Raw genomic sequence first — 21,473 nt, 5'->3', positions numbered from 1 at the left:
TACTCCCTAGATGGGTACCCTGCCCTATGGGCTTTGTCCCTAAATAAATCCCCCAGGGGGCTGAGAATACCAACCCCCTGTCCTAGAAGACCTTAAATGTAGTTGGCGGCTCAGCTGAACCCTGAGTGGTGCCAACCACAACAGCTTCTAGAGGCTGGAGTAATCAGCTGCTCCCCCTTCTACCCAACCCTATACTGTCCTTCCTCATTGTCCTGGTCTACCCATTGCTTCCCCCCCCCCCCCCATTAATGATGGGGTATTAAAGATTTGCTGATGAGAATGGAAACTTGATTAGGCCCACCAATAATCTCTGGGGCCCTTGGGATCATTTTGTGAGTTCTATGGCGTACTTTGTCTACTCCCTAGATGGGTACCCTGCCCTATGGGCTTTGTCCCTAAATAAATCCCCCAGGGGGCTGAGAATACCATGATCTCCTGTCCTAGAAGAGCTTAAATGTAGTTGGTGGCTCAGCTGGACCCTGAGTGGTGCCAGCCCTTGGGTTCATTTCGTGAGTTCTATAGTCTACTCCCTAGATGGGTACCCTGCCCTATGGGCTTTGTCCCTAAATAAATCCCCCAGGGGGCTGAGAATACCAAGATCTCCTGTCCTAGAAGACCTTTAATGTAGTTGGCAGCTCAGCTGGAGCCTGAGTGGTGCCAACCACCACAGCTCCTAAAGGCTGGAGTAATCAGCTGCTCCCCCTTCTAACAAACCCTAGCCCTATACTGTCCCTCCTCTTTGTCCTTGTCTACCCATTGCTCCCCCCCCCCCATTAATGATGGGGTATAAAAGCTTTGCGGATGAGAATGGAAACTTGATTAGGCCCCACCAATAATCTCTGGGGCCCTTGGGTTCATTTTGTGAGTTCTATGGTGTACTTTGTCTACTCCCTAGAGATGGGTACCTTGCCCTATGGGCTTTGTCCCTAAATAAATCCCCCAGGAGGCTGAGAATACCGATCCCCTGACCTAGAAGAGCTTAAATGTAGTTGGCGGCTCAGTTGGACCCTGAGTGGTGCTAACCACCACAGCTCCTAGAGGTTGGAGTAATCAGCTGCTCCCCCTTCTACCCAACCCTATACTGTCCTTCCTCTTTGTCCTTGTCTACCCATTGCTTCCTCCCCCCCACTTTACTATAACAGATCCCTGCTGGCACAGAGGGACATGGGTAGAGGTTCGCTCAATTTACCTTTGGGAGGAAAATGCTTTCATGGATTATCTTAATGTTGGATAATCCGTATCCTGGGATCCAGGAACACAATGCTGATTACACCTGACCAATGCGTCATATGAAAAGGAGGAGGAGCTTGATGAACCAGAGTTTCAAGATTATAGGGGGGGGGGCCCATCTGGGGACAGTACTTCAGCCTATTGGACCCTCTCAACACAGAAAGTTGTGTTTGCAAAGGTTATGCAATGCTTAAAAATCCCCCAAGCCTCCACTTCCAGGCCTGAAATACGTTTACCCAGAATTCCTCTCTCCTTCCGCTGAGACTTCTATTGCCGGAAATCTCCCTACTTGTAGTTCGTACTCCTGAGAAATTGCAGACCCCAAAAGCTAAAAAAAAAAATTCTACATTCGGTTTGCGAAACAAAAACCCTATAGGGAGGCCGAACGTACAAGATACAGATTCTGAAAACCTCATACAGCCCTTTAAATGGTCACTCCACCCAAAACTAATATTTAAGTTAAATCGGTTTATCTCTGGAGGACCCAAGTGATGAGATCCTTGGGTGCCCAGGCCTCCAAGTGATGAGATCCTTGGGTGCCCAGGCCTCCAAGTGATGAGATCCTTGGGTGCCCAGGCCTCCAAGTGATGAGATCCTTGGGTGCCCAGGCCTCCAAGTGATGAGATCCTTGGGTGCCCAGGCCTCCAAGTGATGAGATCCTTGGGTGCCCAGGCCTCCAAGTGATGAGATCCTTGGGTGCCCAGGCCTCCAAGTGATGAGATCCTTGGGTGCCCAGGTCTCCAAGTGATGAGATCCTTGGGTGCCCAGGCCTCCAAGTGATGAGATCCTTGGGTGCCCAGGTCTCCAAGTGATGAGATCCTTGGGTGCCCAGGTCTCCAAATTAGGAAGGTCTCGCTCTCCCTGTTGAAATTTTAATAGAAACAATCAGGAAGAGAGCCAGCAACTGGGTGGGAGATCTCAGTTCTGGAGGACCCCAAAGATAAAATGGAGTCAGTGGATGAACGCAGAAGACCCCATCTTTAACTGAAATATTACTTTTGGGGGGGGCCTATTGAAAAGTGCAATTCTCCATGTGTCCATTAGGTGACACCAGGGAGGAGTACAGAATCACATACAGGATAAGCTGTAGGACCAGCCTGCCCATGGCATGGGTTGGTGGGGGGGAGGGGACAGGGCGCCACCTAGCAGTTGGAGGAGTGTATGTTCCCCAGCTGTCCTGCGGCCAGCATCAGGATGTCCCTCTTCTCCTTGTGGTAACGGAGCTCCTTCCCGGCTAGCCGGGCCTCATCCAGCTGCCTCTCGGTGGCCGCCAGCTCTCGGGTCAGGGTTGATGGAGAGTCCTGCTCCCGGTTCACCCAGTCCATCGCCATCTGATTTCTCATGTCGTCGTCCAGGGCCCGATGGGAGTAGTGGGCCAGGACCTCCTGTAAAAAAAATAGAAAGACAAGCATAACTATGGTTTGAAACAGGATGCCCTCTAGTGGATGATATAGTAAAAGACAAAGGCAGATACCACATGATGTTACAGCAAGGGATAGGAAACTCCAGAGAGTCAGGGATCTACTGAACATAGAAGAACCCAAATATTACCGGGTGAGGGGACATTTTCAAAGGGGACATTACCATTCCCTCTTACACTGGTGGTCAGTGGGGAGCCCCAGTAACATCTCCTCTTACATTGGTGGTCAGTGAGGAGCCCCAGTAACATCTCCTCTTACATTGGTGGTCAGTGGGGAGCCCCAATAACATCTCCTCTTACATTGGTGGGGGTTGTGAAGAACCCCAGTAAGATCTCCCCTTACATTGGTGGTCAGTGAGGAGCCCCAATAACATCTCCTCTTACATTGGTGGGGGTTGTGAAGGGCACCAGTAACATCCCCCCCCTTACACTGGTCAGTTGTGAGCCCCAGTAACCTCCCCTCTTACATTGCTGGTCAGTGAGGAGCCCCAGTAACATCCACCCTTATACTGGTGGTCAGTGGGGAGCCCCAGTAAAATCCCCTCTTACATTGGTGGGGGGTTGTGAAGAGCCCCAGTAATATACCCTCTTACATTGGTGGTCAGTGAGGAGCCCCCAGTAACATCTCCCCTTACATTGGTGGTCAGTGAGGAGCCCCAGTAACCTCTCCTCTTACATTGGTGGTCAGTGGGGATCCCCAGTAACATCTCCTCTTACATTGGTGGTCAGTGGGGAGCCCCAGTAACATCCCCTCTTACACTGGTGGTCAGTGAGCCCTCCACATAAGGTGCCATCATTATGTATGTACCGCTAGGTGAGGTGAGACATATCTACCTGTTCTGGCGGGCTGATCCCTGCCCATCCCAGGCGCATGTATGTGAAACAGAGGGAACCAGAGCAGGTAACTGTCTTGCCCCCGCTTCCCATTAGGGAAATGCACCTCTGATGGAGGGTCAGTACAGAGGGAACACAATCTACTTGTCACATGGCTGTGATCCTCCACAGGTAGACAGCAACTGACCCAATACTGCCCGCCACATTATAGGTCACATACCTGACGGGAGCACTGCCGTTCCCGCATTGCCTTCAGACTGCCGTTCCAGTGCAGGAGCTGGAAGACCGTCATGAGCTCCTAGAGAAACCGAGAGAGAAGTCATATATAAAAGGAATTCCAACAATTCAACAAAACAATCCGTAACATTTACAGACCAATATGGAGCAAATGAGAGAAGCTCATCTATTTTTGGTGCTTCCATAGGCTTCAAGGTAAATCTAAATCTAATCATAATAATGTCCACTTGTCACATGCTCCCCGGGCAGAGACTAGCAGTGGCCATGCAGACACACACACTGCACAGGCACTGGTCCACTATTGCCCCTTCAGGAAACTGGTCCAGACCAATGACCAGGGCCAGGGGAGGCAGTGTAGAGGGCGGTGCAGAGCCCGAGGAGGCAGTGTAGAGGGCGGAGGGCAGTGTACAGCCTGGGAGGCGGTGCAGAGGGTAGGGCAGAGCCTGGGAGGAGGTGTAGAAGGGAGGTGTAGAGGGTGGTGCAAAGCCCGGGAGGCAGTGTAGAGGGCAGAGGGCAGTGCAGAACCTGGGAGGCAGGGCAGAGCCCGGGGAGGCAGTGTAGAGGGCGGTGCAGAGCCCGGGGAGGCAGTGTAGAGGGCGGTGCAGAGCCCGGGGAGGCAGTGTAGAGGGCGGTGCAGAGCCCGGGGAGGCAGTGTAGAGAGCGGAGGGCAGTGTACAGCCTGGGAGGCAGTGTAGAGGGCGGTGCAGAGCCCGGGGAGGCAATGTAGAGGGAGGAGGGCGGTGCAGGGCTCGGGGAGGCAGTGTAGAGGGCGGTGCAGGGCCCGCGGAGGCAGTGTAGAGGGCGGAGGGCAGTGTACAGCCTGGGAGGCAGTGTAGAGGGCGGTGCAGGGCCCGGGGAGGCAGTGTAGAGGGAGGAGGGCGGTGCAGGGCCCGGGGAGGCAGTGTAGAGGGCGGAGGGCAGTGTACAGCCTGGGAGGCAGTGTAGAGGGCGGTGCAGGGCCCGGGGAGGCAGTGTAGAGGGCGGAGGGCAGTGTACAGCCTGGGAGGCAGTGTAGAGGGCGGTGCAGGGCCCGGGGAGGCAGTGTAGAGGGCGGTGCAGGGCCCGGGGAGGCAGTGTACAGCCTGGGAGGCAGTGTAGAGGGCGGTGCAGAGCCTGTGGAGGCAGGGCAGAGCCTGGGAGGAGGTGTAGAAGGGAGGTGTAGAGAGCGGTGTAGAGTCTGGGAGGTGGTCCAGAGGGCGGTGTAGAGTCTGGGAGGCGGTCCAGAGGGCGGTGTAGAGTCTGGGAGGCGGTGCAGAGCCTGGGAGGTGTAGAAGGGAGGTGTAGAGGGCGGTGCAGAGCCCGGGGAGGCAGTGTAGAGGGCGGTGCAGAGCCCGGGGAGGCAGTGTAGAGAGCGGAGGGCAGTGTACAGCCTGGGAGGCAGTGTAGAGGGCGGTGCAGAGCCCGGGGAGGCAATGTAGAGGGAGGAGGGCGGTGCAGGGCTCGGGGAGGCAGTGTAGAGGGCGGTGCAGGGCCCGCGGAGGCAGTGTAGAGGGCGGAGGGCAGTGTACAGCCTGGGAGGCAGTGTAGAGGGCGGTGCAGGGCCCGGGGAGGCAGTGTAGAGGGAGGAGGGCGGTGCAGGGCCCGGGGAGGCAGTGTAGAGGGCGGAGGGCAGTGTACAGCCTGGGAGGCAGTGTAGAGGGCGGTGCAGGGCCCGGGGAGGCAGTGTAGAGGGCGGAGGGCAGTGTACAGCCTGGGAGGCAGTGTAGAGGGCGGTGCAGGGCCCGGGGAGGCAGTGTAGAGGGCGGTGCAGGGCCCGGGGAGGCAGTGTACAGCCTGGGAGGCAGTGTAGAGGGCGGTGCAGAGCCTGTGGAGGCAGGGCAGAGCCTGGGAGGAGGTGTAGAAGGGAGGTGTAGAGAGCGGTGTAGAGTCTGGGAGGTGGTCCAGAGGGCGGTGTAGAGTCTGGGAGGCGGTCCAGAGGGCGGTGTAGAGTCTGGGAGGCGGTGCAGAGCCTGGGAGGTGTAGAAGGGAGGTGTAGAGGGCGGTGCAGAACCTGGGAGGGCGGTGCAGAGTGTGGAATTTGGCTATAATGACTCCTTGCGGGGCAGGAAAGGCAGCAGTGCCGGGTGCGTCCGTGGCGTGAAGGAGAATTTAGCCAGACCTATGGGAAGCCGTACCTGGAACTCCAGCATGGATTTTCCTTTGTTGGCCTCCAGCATGAATCGAAACGCTCCGATCCCGGTGTTGGGGTTGTCGGCCTCCTCGCGATTCCCCTTTAAGAAATGAACATGGAAAATTCAGTGAACCTCCCCCCCCATCACATCTGCCAATGATTTTGCGTGTCGCTGACACTTCATCTGCTCCTCGTTGTCACAACACAAATGCGGCGAGGAAACCAAACGCATGTCTTGACACTGACGCAGGACGAGGATCTGCCAGAGAACACTTGTGACTAATTAGACCCAGAAACCTGGCGGAGGACAACTTGTCTTAACTCCTTCCTATAACATAGAGGAGGCTCCCCACACACAGTGCAATCCTCTTCTTCCAATTCAATCTTCATATATGTAAAAAGGTGCAATTTGCAGCACTTGGCATGCGACTCCACCCAAAGAAAACTATTCAGTTGTGTGTGGCTGTTACATGGGCTTACTGATCATGTGATCACTCCGATTGGCTCTCACAGTGATCAGGAGCCCAATCCTACTGGCTCCCAGAAGCAATTGGTGAAAGCCCACACCCAGCACAACACAGCAATGGCGGCCGTACGCACATAGGTGGCAGCATGACAAAGACCATCGCCATGCTGTTACATAAATTTGTGTTTGAATGCAGATTTAGCGGCAGTCTACCACTCCCCCTCCCCAGGGGTGGACCCCCATCTACCACTTCCCTTCTCTGCCTACCACCTGTGGATGGTAAATAGTTAATCTGGGGATCTGAAAGTAAAGCAGCTGCTCCGTCTCCTCACCAATAAAATGTATTTCTGCAAAAACTTCAAACAATACAAATCCCGCAAGAAACCTCCGGGGGGAGCCGTGTGTGGAAACTGCGACAAATGAAAACATCCATCCGAGTAATGGATTGGTCACAGCAACTTACAATGGAATTTTGGAACCAACCCTAAAAAATACAATAAAAGGGGAACTCCGGACCCCCTGCAAAGTTTTCTCTCTAAATACTGCCTCTGGCGCCTCTCCTGGACAGAAATGGTTGTATTTCAACACACTACCAGATTTTGTCCAAGGGTGGCCCCCCGTTCCTCTATGCTGTCACAAGGTGGCCCCCCGTTCCTCTATGCTGTCACAAGGTGGCCCCAGGCACTTTACACTGTCAGAGTGGTCCTCCTCCATCTAGATTATTAGGAAGTGTATATACTATACAGTGAGGCCCTCCCAGCCCCCCATACTGTAATAGTGTAGCTCCAGACTCACGTCGCCACAGGACGGTCCCCCCCGACCCCACAACGTTGCCACGGGACAATCCCCAGCCCTCCATCCTGGCACAGGGTCGCCCCCCCAGCCCTCCATCCTGGCACAGGATCACCCCCCCCCAGCCCTCCATCCTGGCACAGGGTCAACCCCCCCCCCCAGCCCTCCATCCTGGCACAGGGTCACCCCCCCCCCCCATTCTGGCACAGGGTCGCCCCCCCCCCAGCCCTTCATCCTGGCACAGGGTCGCCCTCCATCCTGGCACAGGGTCACCCCCCCCCCAGCCCTCCATCCTGGCACAGGGTCACCCCCCCCCCATTCTGGCACAGGGTCGCCCCCCCCCCAGCCCTTCATCCTGGCACAGGGTCGCCTTCCATCCTGGCATAGGGTCACCCCCCCCTCAGCCCTCCATCCTGGCACAGGGTCGCCCCCCCCAGCCCTTCATCCTGGCACAGGGTCGCCCCCCCCAGCCCTTCATCCTGGCACAGGGTCGCCCCCCCCAGCCCTTCATCCTGGCACAGGGTCGCCCCCCCCAGCCCTTCATCCTGGCACAGGGTCGCCTTCCATCCTGGCACAGGGTCGCCCCCCCCCAGCCCTTCATCCTGGCACAGGGTCGCCCCCCCCAGCCCTTCATCCTGGCACAGGGTCGCCCCCCCCAGCCCTTCATCCTGGCACAGGGTCGCCCCCCCCAGCCCTTCATCCTGGCACAGGGTCGCCTTCCATCCTGGCACAGGGTCGCCCCCCCCCAGCCCTTCATCCTGGCACAGGGTCGCCCCCCCCCCCCCCGCCCTCCATCCTGGCACAGGGTCGCCCCCCCAGCCCTTCATCCTGGCACAGGGTCGCCCCCCCAGCCCTTCATCCTGGCACAGGGTCGCCTTCCATCCTGGCATAGGGTCGCCCCCCCCAGCCCTTCATCCTGGCACAGGGTCGGCCCCCCCCCGCCATCCATCCTGGCACAGGGTCGCCCCCCCAGCCCTTCATCCTGGCACAGGGACGCCTTCCATCCTGGCACAGGGACGCCGGGACGCCCCCCCCCCCCGCCCCCCCCCAGCCCTCCATCCCGGCAGACAACAAAGGTTTGTAAGATTTCGGTTGCCTCTGGAATGCACTGATCGCATTCCAGCAGATATCACTGAGATTTAACAACTCACAGGAAAGAGTTCATTTAAATGACAAGATGAGTGATGCTGGAGAGAAGGTCAATGGAGCAATTAACAGCCATAATGATCCCATCAGGACTGGGGATGGGGGGGGGAGGGGAGCCCGCTACTATTGAACATCCTCTTACATTGAACGTGGCCAGGGCTTCGCAGACGCTCTTCTCGATAAATTCATCGGTGATCCTGCGGGAAGGATGCTCATTAAACACCGAATTCATTAACGCAATCTTTGCCGCGCTCCTCCTGGCTTCAGCTTTGGTCGGACAGAACTGGGAAGGAAGAAAAAGAAGAGATTTTGATACTTTTTTAAGCTTTATTGAAGCGTGCCAAATGCCCCGTGTGTAATTATTTTCTATTTGTTTAAAAGGGGCCCAAATGCCCCCCCCCCTTCCACTAAGCATACCCCCAGCTCTGCCCATCCACCCCTCTGCAGCAAGCCCCAGCTCTGCCCATCCACCCCTCTGCAGCAAGACCCAGCTCTGCCCATCCACCCCTCCGTAGCAAGCCCCAGCTCTGCCCATCCACCCCTCAGTAGCAAGCCCCAGCTCTGCCCATCCACCCCTCAGTAGCAAGCCCCAGCTCTGCCCATCCACCCCTCTGTAGCAACCCACCGCTCTGCCCATCCACCCCTCCGTAGCAAGCCCCAGCTCTGCCGATCCACCCCTCTGCAGCAAGACCCAGCTCTGCCCATCCACCCCTCCGTAGCAAGCCCCAGCTCTGCCCATCCACCCCTCCGTAGCAAGCCCCAGCGCTGCCCATCCACCCCTCTGCAGCAACCCCCCCAGCTCTGCCCATCCACCCCTCTGTAGCAAGCCCCCCGCTCTGCCCATCCACCCCTCTGCAGCAAAGCCCCAGCTCTGCCCATCCACCCCTCAGTAGCAAACCCCCCCGCTCTGCCCATCCACCCCTCTGTAGCAAGCCCCAGCTCTGTCCATCCACCCCTCAGTAGCAAGCCCCAGCTCTGCCCATCCACCCCTCAGTAGCAACCCACCGCTCTGCCCATCCACCCCTCCGTAGCAAGCCCCAGCTCTGTCCATCCACCCCTCTGTAGCAAGCCCCAGCTCTGCCCATCCACCCCTCAGTAGCAAGCCCCAGCTCTGCCCATCCACCCCTCAGTAGCAAACCCCCCCGCTCTGCCCATCCACCCCTCAGTAGCAAACCCCCCCGCTCTGCCCATCCACCCCTCCGTAGCAAGCCCCAGCTCTGTCCATCCACCCCTCAGTAGCAAGCCCCAGCTCTGCCCATCCACCCCTCAGTAGCAAGCCCCAGCTCTGCCCATCCACCCCTCAGTAGCAAACCCCCCCGCTCTGCCCATCCACCCCTCTGTAGCAACCCACCGCTCTGCCCATCCACCCCTCCGTAGCAAGCCCCAGCTCTGCCCATCCACCCCTCCGTAGCAACCCACCGCTCTGCCCATCCACCCCTCCGTAGCAAGCCCCAGCTCTGTCCATCCACCCCTCTGTAGCAAGCCCCAGCTCTGTCCATCCACCCCTCTGCAGCAACCCCCCCAGCTCTGCCCATCCACCCCTCTGTAGCAAGCCCCCCGCTCTGCCCATCCACCCCTCTGCAGCAAAGCCCCAGCTCTGCCCATCCACCCCTCAGTAGCAAGCCCCAGCTCTGCCAATCCACCCCTCAGTAGCAAGCCCCCCAGCTCTGCCCATCCACCCCTCTGCAGCAACCCCCCCAGCTCTGCCCATCCACCCCTCTGTAGCAAGCCCCCCGCTCTGCCGATCCACCCCTCTGCAGCAAAGCCCCAGCTCTGCCCATCCACCCCTCCGTAGCAAGCCCCAGCTCTGCCCATCCACCCCTCTGCAGCAAGCCCCAGCTCTGTCCATCCACCCCTCTGTAGCAAGCCCCAGCTCTGTCCATCCACCCCTCTGCAGCAACCCCCCCAGCTCTGCCCATCCACCCCTCTGTAGCAAGCCCCCCGCTCTGCCCATCCACCCCTCTGCAGCAAAGCCCCAGCTCTGCCCATCCACCCCTCTGTAGCAACCCCCCCAGCTCTGCCCATCCACCCCTCTGTAGCAACCCCCCCAGCTCTGCCCATCCACCCCTCTGCAGCAACCCCCCCAGCTCTGCCCATCCACCCCTCTGTAGCAAGCCCCCCGCTCTGCCGATCCACCCCTCTGCAGCAAAGCCCCAGCTCTGCCCATCCACCCCTCCGTAGCAAGCCCCAGCTCTGCCCATCCACCCCTCCGTAGCAAACCCCCCCGCTCTGCCGATCCACCCCTCTGTAGCAAACCCCCCCGCTCTGCCGATCCACCCCTCTGTAGCAAACCCCCCAGCTCTGCCCATCCACCCCTCTGCAGCAACCCCACCCAGCTCTGCCCATCCACCACTCTGCAGCAACCCCCCCCCAGCTCTGCCCATCCACCCCTCTGCAGCAACCCCCCCCAGCTCTGCCCATCCACCCCTCTGCAGCAACCCCCCCCCAGCTCTGCCCATCCACCCCTCTGTAGCAAGCCCCCCGCTCTGCCGATCCACCCCTCTGCAGCAAAGCCCCAGCTCTGTCCATCCACCCCTCCGTCGCAAGCCCCAGCTCTGCCCATCCACCCCTCTGCAGCAACCCCCCCAGCTCTGCCCATCCACCCCTCTGCAGCAAAGCCCCAGCTCTGCCCATCCACCCCTCCGTAGCAAGCCCCAGCTCTGCCCATCCACCCCTCAGTAGCAAGCCCCCCAGCTCTGCCCATCCACCCCTCAGTAGCAAGCCCCCCAGCTCTGCCCATCCACCCCTCTGCAGCAACCCCCCCAGCTCTGCCCATCCACCCCTCTGCAGCAACCCCCCCAGCTCTGCCCATCCACCCCTCTGCAGCAAGCCCCAGCTCTGCCCATCCACCCCTCTGCAGCAAGCCCCAGCTCTGCCCATCCACCATTCTGTAGCAATCAAGTTTTTAAAAAATGGTTATAAAAAAAAAAAAAAAAAAGAAGAACGAACGCACGCACGATCTCAATTCACCCCCCCATCTTAAAACGTCATGTCCTCGATTCTTACAGAGCTGTTCTCTGCTCACTCAGGCTACGTTCACATGTGGGCGTAGCGGATTGGGGGGCAGAATCACTGCGATTCTGCCCTGCGATCCGGAAATCATTGCAAATCGCAGGACGCCTGTGTGTTGCCCGTGATTTGCAATGGCACCCCAAACGCTGTGCGATGTTACCGCGATTTCCGCCTGCCAAATTGCGGTAACATTGCGCAAACAAAATCACGGGACGCATGGCGCCCCAAAGAAGCTCTTGAGTCTTTTTTGGGCGTCATGCGTCCCGCGATTTTGTTTGCGCGATGTTACCGCAATTCGGCAGGCGGAAATCGCGGTAACATCGCACAGTGTTTGGGGTGCCATTGCAAATCACAGGCGTCCCGCGATTTGCAGCGATTTCCGGATCGCAGGGCAGAATCGGTGATTCTGCCCCCCCGATCCGCTACGCCCACATGTGAACGTAGCCTTACAGCTGTCAAGAGAAAAAAAAAAAAAAAGGGCCTGAAGAAAATGTTTATCAACAGTGTCAAGGCTGCTAGAATACTATAAACACAATATTCTACAATGTATCATTTCCTTCTTTTACATCAAAGGAATGAACTTCTGTCTGCAAGTGAGGGCAGTTTAACCTCTTAAAGACCCCGCCTTTTTCTGACATTTGTTGCTTACAAGTTAAAAATTTGTATTTTTTGCTAGAAAATTACTCTGAACCCCCAAACATAATTTTATATATATATATATATATATATATATATATATATATATATATATATATATATATATATATATATAACAGGGGCCCTAGAGAGAGAATAAAATGGCGGTTGTTGCAATCCTTTAGGCCACACTGTATTTGCACAGAAGTCTTTCAAACGCAGTTTTTTATGAAGAAATACACTTTAATGAAATAAAAAAAAAACTAAACAGTAAAGTTAGACCAACTTTTTGTATAATGTAAGAGATGACGTTACCCCGAGAATCAGGATTCTCATTTTATCCAGAATCGTGCAGCTCTAATATATATATATATACACACACACAACACACCTGGAAGCTCCCAAAACAGCTGCCTCCGGGGAGGGTGACGTAGCAGATGTACGGCGGGCTGTTGGAAGGAACCATCTCATAAACCACCAGGGCTCCGTTCTTCAGATCTGCCCCCCGGGTCTGCTTCATCTGCCAGAACTCCTGCAGAGCTTCCACCACGTTTACTGAGGGGAGGAGAAGAAAAGATCAGGAGGTGTGAGGAGTCATTCCACTACTATTAATATCTGCTTATAATTTACCTTCCCTGGTCCCCCCCCCCCTTCCTGATCAACACACAAATAAAACTTTATGTTTTTATTACAGATCTTATTGTAGACCCTGCGATGTCTCCCCATCCATCATAATCAATTCTCATTGCCCCCTGTTCCTTATAATTGAACATCATTGCAACCCCCCCAATAACAACCACTTATTGCCCCCGTCCCTCATAATCCCCCCCTCGTTGCCCACCTGTTCCTCACAGCCCTCTATTGTCCCCATTTTTCTCATGGCTACCCTTCATTGACCCCCCCCCTTTTAATCACCCATCATTGCCTCCCTGTGCATCATAATCAACCCTCATTGCCCCCCCCCCCCAGTCACTCCTTATTGCCTCCCTGTCTCATAATCCCTTCCCATTCCTCCACTGTCCCCCATAATCATCCCCCATTCCAACCCTGTCCCCCATATTCACCCCTCATCACCCCCCATTCCAACACTGTCCCCAAAATTCACCCCTCATTATCACCCCCCATTCCAACCCTGTCCTCTTATTCACCCCTCATTATCACCCCCCATTCCAACCCTGTCCCCCATATTCACCCCTCATCACCCCCCATTCCAACACTGTCCCCCATATTCACCCCTCATCACCCCCATTCCAACCCTGTCCCCCATATTCACCCCTCATCACCCCCCATTCCAACACTGTCCCCAAAATTCACCCCTCATTATCACCCTCCATTCCAACCCTGTCCCCCATATTCACCCCTCATTATCAGCCCCCATTCCAACCCTGTCCCCACATTTTCACCCCTTGTTATCACCCCCCATTCCAACCCTGTCCCCCATATTCACCCCTCATTATCAGCCCCACATTCCAACCCTGTCCCCCATATTCACCCCTCATTATCACCCCCCCATTCCAACCCTGTCCCCACATTTTCACCCCTTATCACCCCCCATTCCAACCCTGTCCCCCATATTCACCCCTCATTATCACCCCCCATTCCAACCCTGTCCCCAATATTCACCCCTCATTATCACCCCCCATTCCAACACTGTCCCCAATATTCACCCCTCATTATCACCCCCCATTCCAACCCTGTCCCCCATATTCACCCCCCATTCCAACCCTGTCCCCACATTTTCACCCCTTGTTATCACCCCCCATTCCAACCCTGTCCCCCATATTCACCCTTCATTATCACCCCCCATTCCAACCCTGTCCCCCATATTCACCCCCCATTCCAACCCTGTCCCCCATATTCACCCTTCATTATCACCCCCCATTCCAACCCTGTCCCCCATATTCACCCCCCCATTCCAACCCTGTCCCCACATTTTCACCCCTTGTTATCACCTCCCATTCCAACCCTGTCCCCCATATTCACCCCCCATTCCAACCCTGTCCCCCATATTCACCCCTCATTATCACCCCCCCATTCCAACCCTGTCCCCACATTTTCACCCCTTGTTATCACCCCCCATTCCAACCCTGTCCCCCATATTCACCCCTCATTATCACCCCCCATTCCAACCCTGTCCCCCATATTCACCCCCCATTCTAACCCAGTCCCCCATATTCACCCCCCCCATTCACCCCTCATTATCACCCCCCATTCCAACCCTGTCCCACATATTCACCCCTCATCACCCCCGTCCCCCATATTCACCCCTTGTTATCACCCCCCATTCCAACCCTGTCCCCCATTTTCACCCCTCATCACCCCCCATTCCAACCCTGTCCCCCATATTCACCCTTCATTATCACCCCCCATTCCAACCCTGTCCCCCATATTCACCCCCCATTCCAACCCTGTCCCCCATATTTACCCTTCATTATCACCCCCCATTCCAACCCTGTCCCGCATATTCACCCCCCATTCCAACCCTGTCCCCCATATTCACCCCTCATTCCAACCCTGTCCCTCAATCGTCCCTCACTGCCCTGCCCCCCCCCCCCCCCCCATCACTCATTACCTCCTGCCCCTCATATTCACCCATCATTCTCTTCATATTGAACCCTCATTGCCCTTCCTGTTCCTCAAAATCCTTCCTCATTGCCCCCCTTGTCCTTCATATTCAACCCTCATTACTTCCTTGTCCTTCAAAACTACCTTCTCATTGCCACGTCCTTCAAAACTACCTTCTCATTGCCACCTGTCCTTCAAAACTACCTTCTCATTGCCACCCGTCCTTCAAAACTACCTTCTCACTGCCACCCGTCCTTCAAAACTACCTTCTCACTGCCACCCGTCCTTCAAAACTACCTTCTCACTGCCACCCGTCCTTCAAAACTACCTTCTCACTGCCACGTTCCGTCAAAACTACCTTCTCACTGCCACGTTCCTTCAAAAACTACCTTCTCACTGCCACGTTCCTTCAAAAACTACCTTCTCATTGCCACCCGTCCTTCAAAACTACCTTCTCACTGCCACCCGTCCTTCAAAACTACCTTCTCACTGCCACCCGTCCTTCAAAACTACCTTCTCACTGCCACCCGTCCTTCAAAACTACCTTCTCACTGCCACCCGTCCTTCAAAACTACCTTCTCACTGCCACCCGTCCTTCAAAACTACCTTCTCACTGCCACCCGTCCTTCAAAACTACCTTCTCATTGCCACGTTCCTTCAAAACTACCTTCTCACTGCCACGTTCCTTCAAAAACTACCTTCTCATTGCCACCCGTCCTTCAAAACTACCTTCTCACTGCCACCCGTCCTTCAAAACTACCTTCTCACTGCCACGTCCTTCAAAAACTACCTTCTCACTGCCACGTCCTTCAAAAACTACCTTCTCATTGCCACATCCTTCAAAAACTACCTTCTCACTGCCATGTTCCTTCAAAACTACCTTCTCACTGCCACGTCCTTCAAAACTACCTTCTCATTGCCCCCCGCCTTCAAAAACTACCTTCTCATTGCCCCCCGCCTTCAAAAACTACCTTCTCATTGCCACGTTCCTTCAAAACTACCTTCTCATTGCCACGTCCTTCAAAAACTACCTTCTCATTGCCACATCCTTCAAAAACTACCTTCTCACTGCCATGTTCCTTCAAAACTACCTTCTCACTGCCACGTCCTTCAAAACTACCTTCTCATTGCCCCCCGCCTTCAAAAACTACCTTCTCAATGCCACCTTCCTTCAAAACTACCTTCTCACTGCCACCTGTCCTTCAAAAACTACCTTCTCACTGCCATCTGTCCTTCAAAACTACCTTCTCATTGCCACCTGTCCTTCAAAACTACCTTCTCATTGCCACCTGTCCTTCAAAACTACCTTCTCATTGCCACCTGTCCTTCAAAACTACCTTCTCATTGCCACCTGTCCTTCAAAACTACCTTCTCATTGCCACCTGTCCTTCAAAACTACCTTCTCATTGCCACCTGTCCTTCAAAACTACCTTCTCATTGCCCCGTCCTTCAAAAACTACCTTCTCATTGCCACGTCCTTCAAAAACTACCTTCTCATTGCCACGTCCTTCAAAACTACCTTCTCATTGCCACGTTCCTTCAAAAACTACCTTCTCATTGCCATGTTCCTTCAAAACTACCTTCTCATTGCCCCCCGCCTTCAAAAACTACCTTCTCACTGCCACGTCCTTCAAAACTACCTTCTCACTGCCACGTCCTTCAAAACTACCTTCTCACTGCCACCCGTCCTTCAAAACTACCTTCTCATTGCCACGTTCCTTCAAAACTACCTTCTCATTGCCACCCGTCCTTCAAAACTACCTTCTCATTGCCACGTCCTTCAAAATCTCCCCTCATGGCCCACCTCCTCCCTCCTACTTACACTAAATGACCCCCCCTTGTCCCTCATAATTACCCCCTCAGCATTTACAGCCTCTCTGCAGATGTATTGTGGCACACTGCCCGTTCAGTAGCTTCCTACAGACTTGAATGTGGCCTTACAATCTATAAAGTCAGTGGGGACGTAACGCGTAGGGGTGAGCAGCGTAGAATAATGAGGCTGTAAACACGGGGGAAATCCAATGTCATTGTAAAGAGCTAAATGGGCGGGGTTTTACCAGGGGGGGGGGGGGGGGTAGTTTCTATACTGTAACATGAACTTGTATTTTATATAGAATCGGTAACGGGACAGACAAGCTGATCCCACGCAATTCCCGAACAAATGCCGCTTCAGCAGCTGCTAAATTTTCTATATTAATCCCAACAGATGCCAAGTGAGGTTCCCGTGCCAGACCCCCCCCACCCCCGCCACACACAGCGGACGAGGCTGCCGTCACCGCGACTACGTCTCCCGTCCGTCAGCTCTGCCGGGGGAAAAAAAAAAAAAGGTTACATTAAAAGAACCAAAACATTTGAGGAAGTGACCAGGCCTGGCGATGTCGGGAGGAATTGATCCCATATGTCGGAGGAGCTTTGTCTGATTCCAGCGCCGGCTCTGAGCAGACGGGAGGATTCCTGCGCACAGCTGGGGATGGGATTAGGCACTGAGCCTTGTTTACCGTCACATGTGCTAAACAGCGCCCCCCCCCCCCCCCGCGCGCAAAAAAAAGCGACGTGATCTGCAATATGCAACTACAGAGCACAGAACCACCCCGGCGGCCGAGCGCGGCGTGTTGGGATCTGTAGTGCTGCAGACAACGTTACATTGTTTCTCTTTTCTGCAGACAACACTTGGATTAGTGATCCTACATCATCCATCCGACATACCCTGAGGAGTGAGACTACCGATTTCTCTGCCTGCAATTATTTACCGCACAACCAGGACCCCCAAATATGGGCCGCCCTCAGATCTTCCATTCCAGTGCCTGAAACACGAGACTGTCAGGTCTTATGAATGTTATATATGGGGACAAAACTTTATTGTTCTTAATCTTTCAACCCCCCCCCCCCCATGGCAGACCCCCCCCCTCACCATGACACCCCCCCCATAATAAACCCAACATCCCAAGACACCCTCCGCCCCCTCATTCTCCATAACTAAACTTCTCACATTTCTTTTTCTTTTAAAGTCACCCCCATATTACTCATCTGACAGATGCCCCCCCCCCAATCTCCTATCCCCCACAATTCACCCCTCACCCTTCCTAATTAACCCCTTGTCCTCCATAACTGTCCCTTTGTTATCCCATCAACACGACGACCCCCCACCCCTATAAATACCCCTCATAACCTCCTGTCCCCTATAACTAACCCTCATGCCACACCACCCTTTTTATTTACCCCTCATGCCCCCCCTTATCCTTTATTTATTGCTCCTCGTGTCCCTTCTTAAAATTATCCCTCATAATCCCCCCCATCCCTTATAATTACCCCTCCCCCTATAATTCCCCTTCATGTCCCCCCATCCTTTATGATTACCCCTCATGACTCCCCATTCCTTATGGATTACCCCCCTCACTTATAAATACACCCATGTCTCCCCCCCCCGTTCCTTATAAATACACCCATGTCTCCCCCCCCCCGTTCCTTATAAATACACCCATGTCTCCCCACCCCCAAACCCTTATAGTTACCAATCATAATCACCCCTCATGTCCCCCCTATAATTACCCATCATATCCCCCTCGTCCCCCCTATAATTACCCATCATATCCCCCTCGTCCCCCTATAATTACCCCTCGTCCCCCTATAATTACCCATCATATCCCCCTCGTCCCCCTATAATTACCCCTCGTCCCCCTATAATTACCCCTCGTATACCCCTTGTCCCCCTATAATTACCCCTCATATCCCCCTCGTCGCCCTATATTTACCCCTCATGTCCCCCATAATTAACCCTCATGTCCCCCTCATCCCCTATAATTACCCTCATGTCCCCCCTCTCTCCCTTATTACCCCTCATGTCCCCTATAATCACCCACATGTCCCCCCTGTCCCCTTAATCACCCCACATGTCTCCTCTAATCACCCCTCATGTCCCCCCTGTCCCCTATAATCACCCCTCATGCCCCCCCTGTCCCATATAATCACCCCTCATGCCCCCCTGTCCCCTATAATCACCCCTCATGTCTCCTCTAATCACCCCTCATGTCTCCCCTGTCCCCTATAATCACCCCTCATGTCCCCCGTTACCCTATAAATTTCCCCCATCCCCTATAATTACCCCTCATGCCCCCCCCCTATCCTTACAATTACCCCTTATGTCCCCATGTCTCATGTATAATGGACAGGGGGGAGGGGGGGACATCAGTGCTTATAAGTGACAGGGGAGTGGGTATAAATATAAGGGGGGGGGGACATGAGGGGTAATTATAACAGATGGGGGGGTGTAAATATATGGGGGGCACGAGGAGTAATTATAAGGGACTGGGGGGGGGGCTAAGGAGTAATAAGTGATGGGGGGACATTTGGGGTACTTATAGGGGATGGGGGGGATGTGGGGGTAATTATAAGTGGATGGGGGATAATTATAGTCAGGGAGGGGAGATGGGGGTAAGTGTAAGGGGAGGAGGGGTAATTATAAGTGAATGAGGGGGGAAGATGAGGGGTAATTGTAAGGGGATGGAGGGGGGGGGTATTTATCAGTGAATGAGGGGGGGGGGATATGAGGGGGTAATTATAAGGGGTGGGGTAATTATCAGTGAATGTGGGGGATGGGGGGTAATTATCAGTGAATGTGGGGGATGGGGGGTAATTATCAGTGAATGGGGGGTAATTATCAGTGAATGTGGGGGATGGGGGGTAATTATCAGTGAATGTGGGGGATGGGGGGTTTTTATCAGTGAATGGGGGGATGGTGGGTAATTATCAGTGAATGTGGGGGATGGGGGGTAATTATCAGTGAATGTGGGGGATGGGGGGGTAATTATCAGTGAATGGGGGGGATGGGGGGTAATTATCAGTGAATGTGGGGGGTGGGGGTAATTATCAGTGAATGGGGGGGATGGGGGGTAATTATCAGTGAATGTGGGGGATGGGGGGTAATTATCAGTGAATGTGGGGGATGGGGGGGGTAATTATCAGTGAATGTGGGGGATGGGGGGTAATTATCAGTGAATGTGGGGGGTGGGGGTAATTATCAGTGAATGGGGGGGATGGGGGGGTAATTATCAGTGAATGGGGGGGATGGGGGGGTAATTATCAGTGAATGGGGGGGATGGGGGGGTAATTATCAGTGAATGTGGGGGATGGGGGGTAATTATCAGTGAATGTGGGGGGTGGGGGTAATTATCAGTGAATGGGGGGGTGGGGGTAATTATCAGTGAATGTGGGGGGTGGGGGGGTAATTATCAGTGAATGGGGGGGATGGGGGGGGGTAATTATCAGTGAATGTGGGTGATGGGGGGTAATTATCAGTGAATGTGGGGGGTGGGGGGGTAATTATCAGTGAATGTGGGGGATGGGGGGGTAATTATCAGTGAATGGGGGGTAATTATCAGTGAATGTGGGGGATGGGGGGTAATTATCAGTGAATGTGGGGGATGAGGGGGGTAATTATCAGTGAATGTGGGGGATGGGGGGTAATTATCAGTGAATGGGGGGGATGGGGGGTAATTATCAGTGAATGGGGGGGGTGGGGGGGTAATTATCAGTGAATGTGGGGGTGGGGGGGTAATTATCAGTGAATGGGGGGGTAATTATCAGTGAATGGGGGGGATGGGGGGGTAATTATCAGTGAATGTGGGGGGTGGGGGGGGTAATTATCAGTGAATGGGGGGGTGGGGGTAATTATCAGTGAATGTGGGGGGTGGGGGGGTAATTATCAGTGAATGGGGGGGATGGGGGGGTAATTATCAGTGAATGTGGGTGATGGGGGGGTAATTATCAGTGAATGTGGGGGGTGGGGGGGGGGGTAATTATCAGTGAATGTGGGGGATGGGGGGGGGGGGTAATTATCAGTGAATGTGGGGGATGGGGGGGTAATTATCAGTGAATGTGGGGGATGGGGGGGTAATTATCAGTGAATGTGGGGGGTGGGGGGTAATTATCAGTGAATGGGGGGGGTGGGGGGGTAATTATCAGTGAATGTGGGTGATGGGGGGTAATTATCAGTGAATGTGGGGGATGGGGGGGTAATTATCAGTGAATGTGGGGGATGGGGGGGGGGTAATTATCAGTGAATGTGGGGGGTGGGGGGGTAATTATCAGTGAATGTGGGGGATGGGGGGTAATTATGAGGGGGGGGGGGTAATTATCAGTGAATGTGGGGGATGGGGGGTAATTATCAGTGAATGAGGGGGGTGGGGGGGGTAATTATCAGTGAATGAGGGGGGTGGGGGGGGTAATTATCAGTGAATGGGGGGTAATTATGAGGCTAATTATCAGTGAATGGGGGGGTGTTCTATCCCCCTCCCCCTCCCTCTCACCTCTGCCGTAGCCCTGGGTGTGTTTGGCGAAGCTCCTCACCACCGCCTCCACCGCTTCCCGGAGCACCGCCGGACTCCCGGACACCCCGAGGCTGAGCGGAGGGGGAGGAGCCGTGGCCTGAGCCCCGCCCGTCACCCCGGGCCGGAGAGAGCGCAGAGTTCCCCCCGACACCCCCGGCTGCAGCCTCTGAGCGCCCACCGACTCCATGTCTGCCGGAGAACGGGACCCAGGAGAGCCTGCTGCCACTCAACACACCGCCGCCCAATCAGCGGGCTCCTACACAAGGGAGGGCGGGACCGAGCGGTAACTGACCACATCGCCAGCCAATCCCTGTGGCAGATCAGCGGAGGGGGTGGGCCAAATAACGGGACTGAGAAGGCTGACATGCCACTCTTCTGATAAATAGGCGGGGCATTTCAACTACCAACCAATCAACAGCTCTCTAGGCTTCAGTGTGTGTGAATAACGGGACTGAGGTCCTTCAATTAAAAGAAGGCGGGGCTGAAAACAATCAGCCAATCACACGCCTCAATCTGCGGATTAAGCGGCGCAGGATAGCACGGTTTATCCGTCACTCAAAATAAAACAAAGGGCGGGGCCTATCACGATCTACGAATAACCAATCTCAGTCAGCAGAGTGGGCGTGAAAGTCCCGCCTATAACCTGGGATGACGGTGTGTACTGCGCATGCTCTTTGTGGCGGCACATTGTCTATAGAG

General features: G+C 54.8%; 1 protein-coding gene across 1 annotated transcript; it reads right to left on the bottom strand.

Moving 5' to 3' along the window:
- Positions 1–2,324: 2,324 nt before the first annotated feature.
- Positions 2,325–20,990, bottom strand: LIX1L (limb and CNS expressed 1 like). The gene is made up of 6 exons (XM_082242809.1): positions 20,754–20,990; positions 12,275–12,438; positions 8,378–8,518; positions 5,836–5,931; positions 3,705–3,782; positions 2,325–2,615 (listed from the first exon to the last, which is right to left on the bottom strand). Exons 1-6 carry the CDS (start codon positions 20,959–20,961, stop codon positions 2,373–2,375), a joined length of 930 nt encoding a protein of 309 aa, XP_082098935.1. The 5' UTR covers positions 20,962–20,990; the 3' UTR covers positions 2,325–2,372.
- Between the last annotated feature and the right edge of the window lie 483 nt (positions 20,991–21,473).

The sequence above is a fragment of the Pelophylax lessonae genome (genome assembly GCF_965119305.1).
Source record: "Pelophylax lessonae genome assembly, chromosome: 13".
NCBI classification, from domain to species: Eukaryota; Metazoa; Chordata; class Amphibia; order Anura; family Ranidae; genus Pelophylax; species Pelophylax lessonae.
The sequence above is the reverse complement of the archived record's forward strand: the minus strand, read 5'-3'. Positions and strand labels throughout refer to the sequence as shown.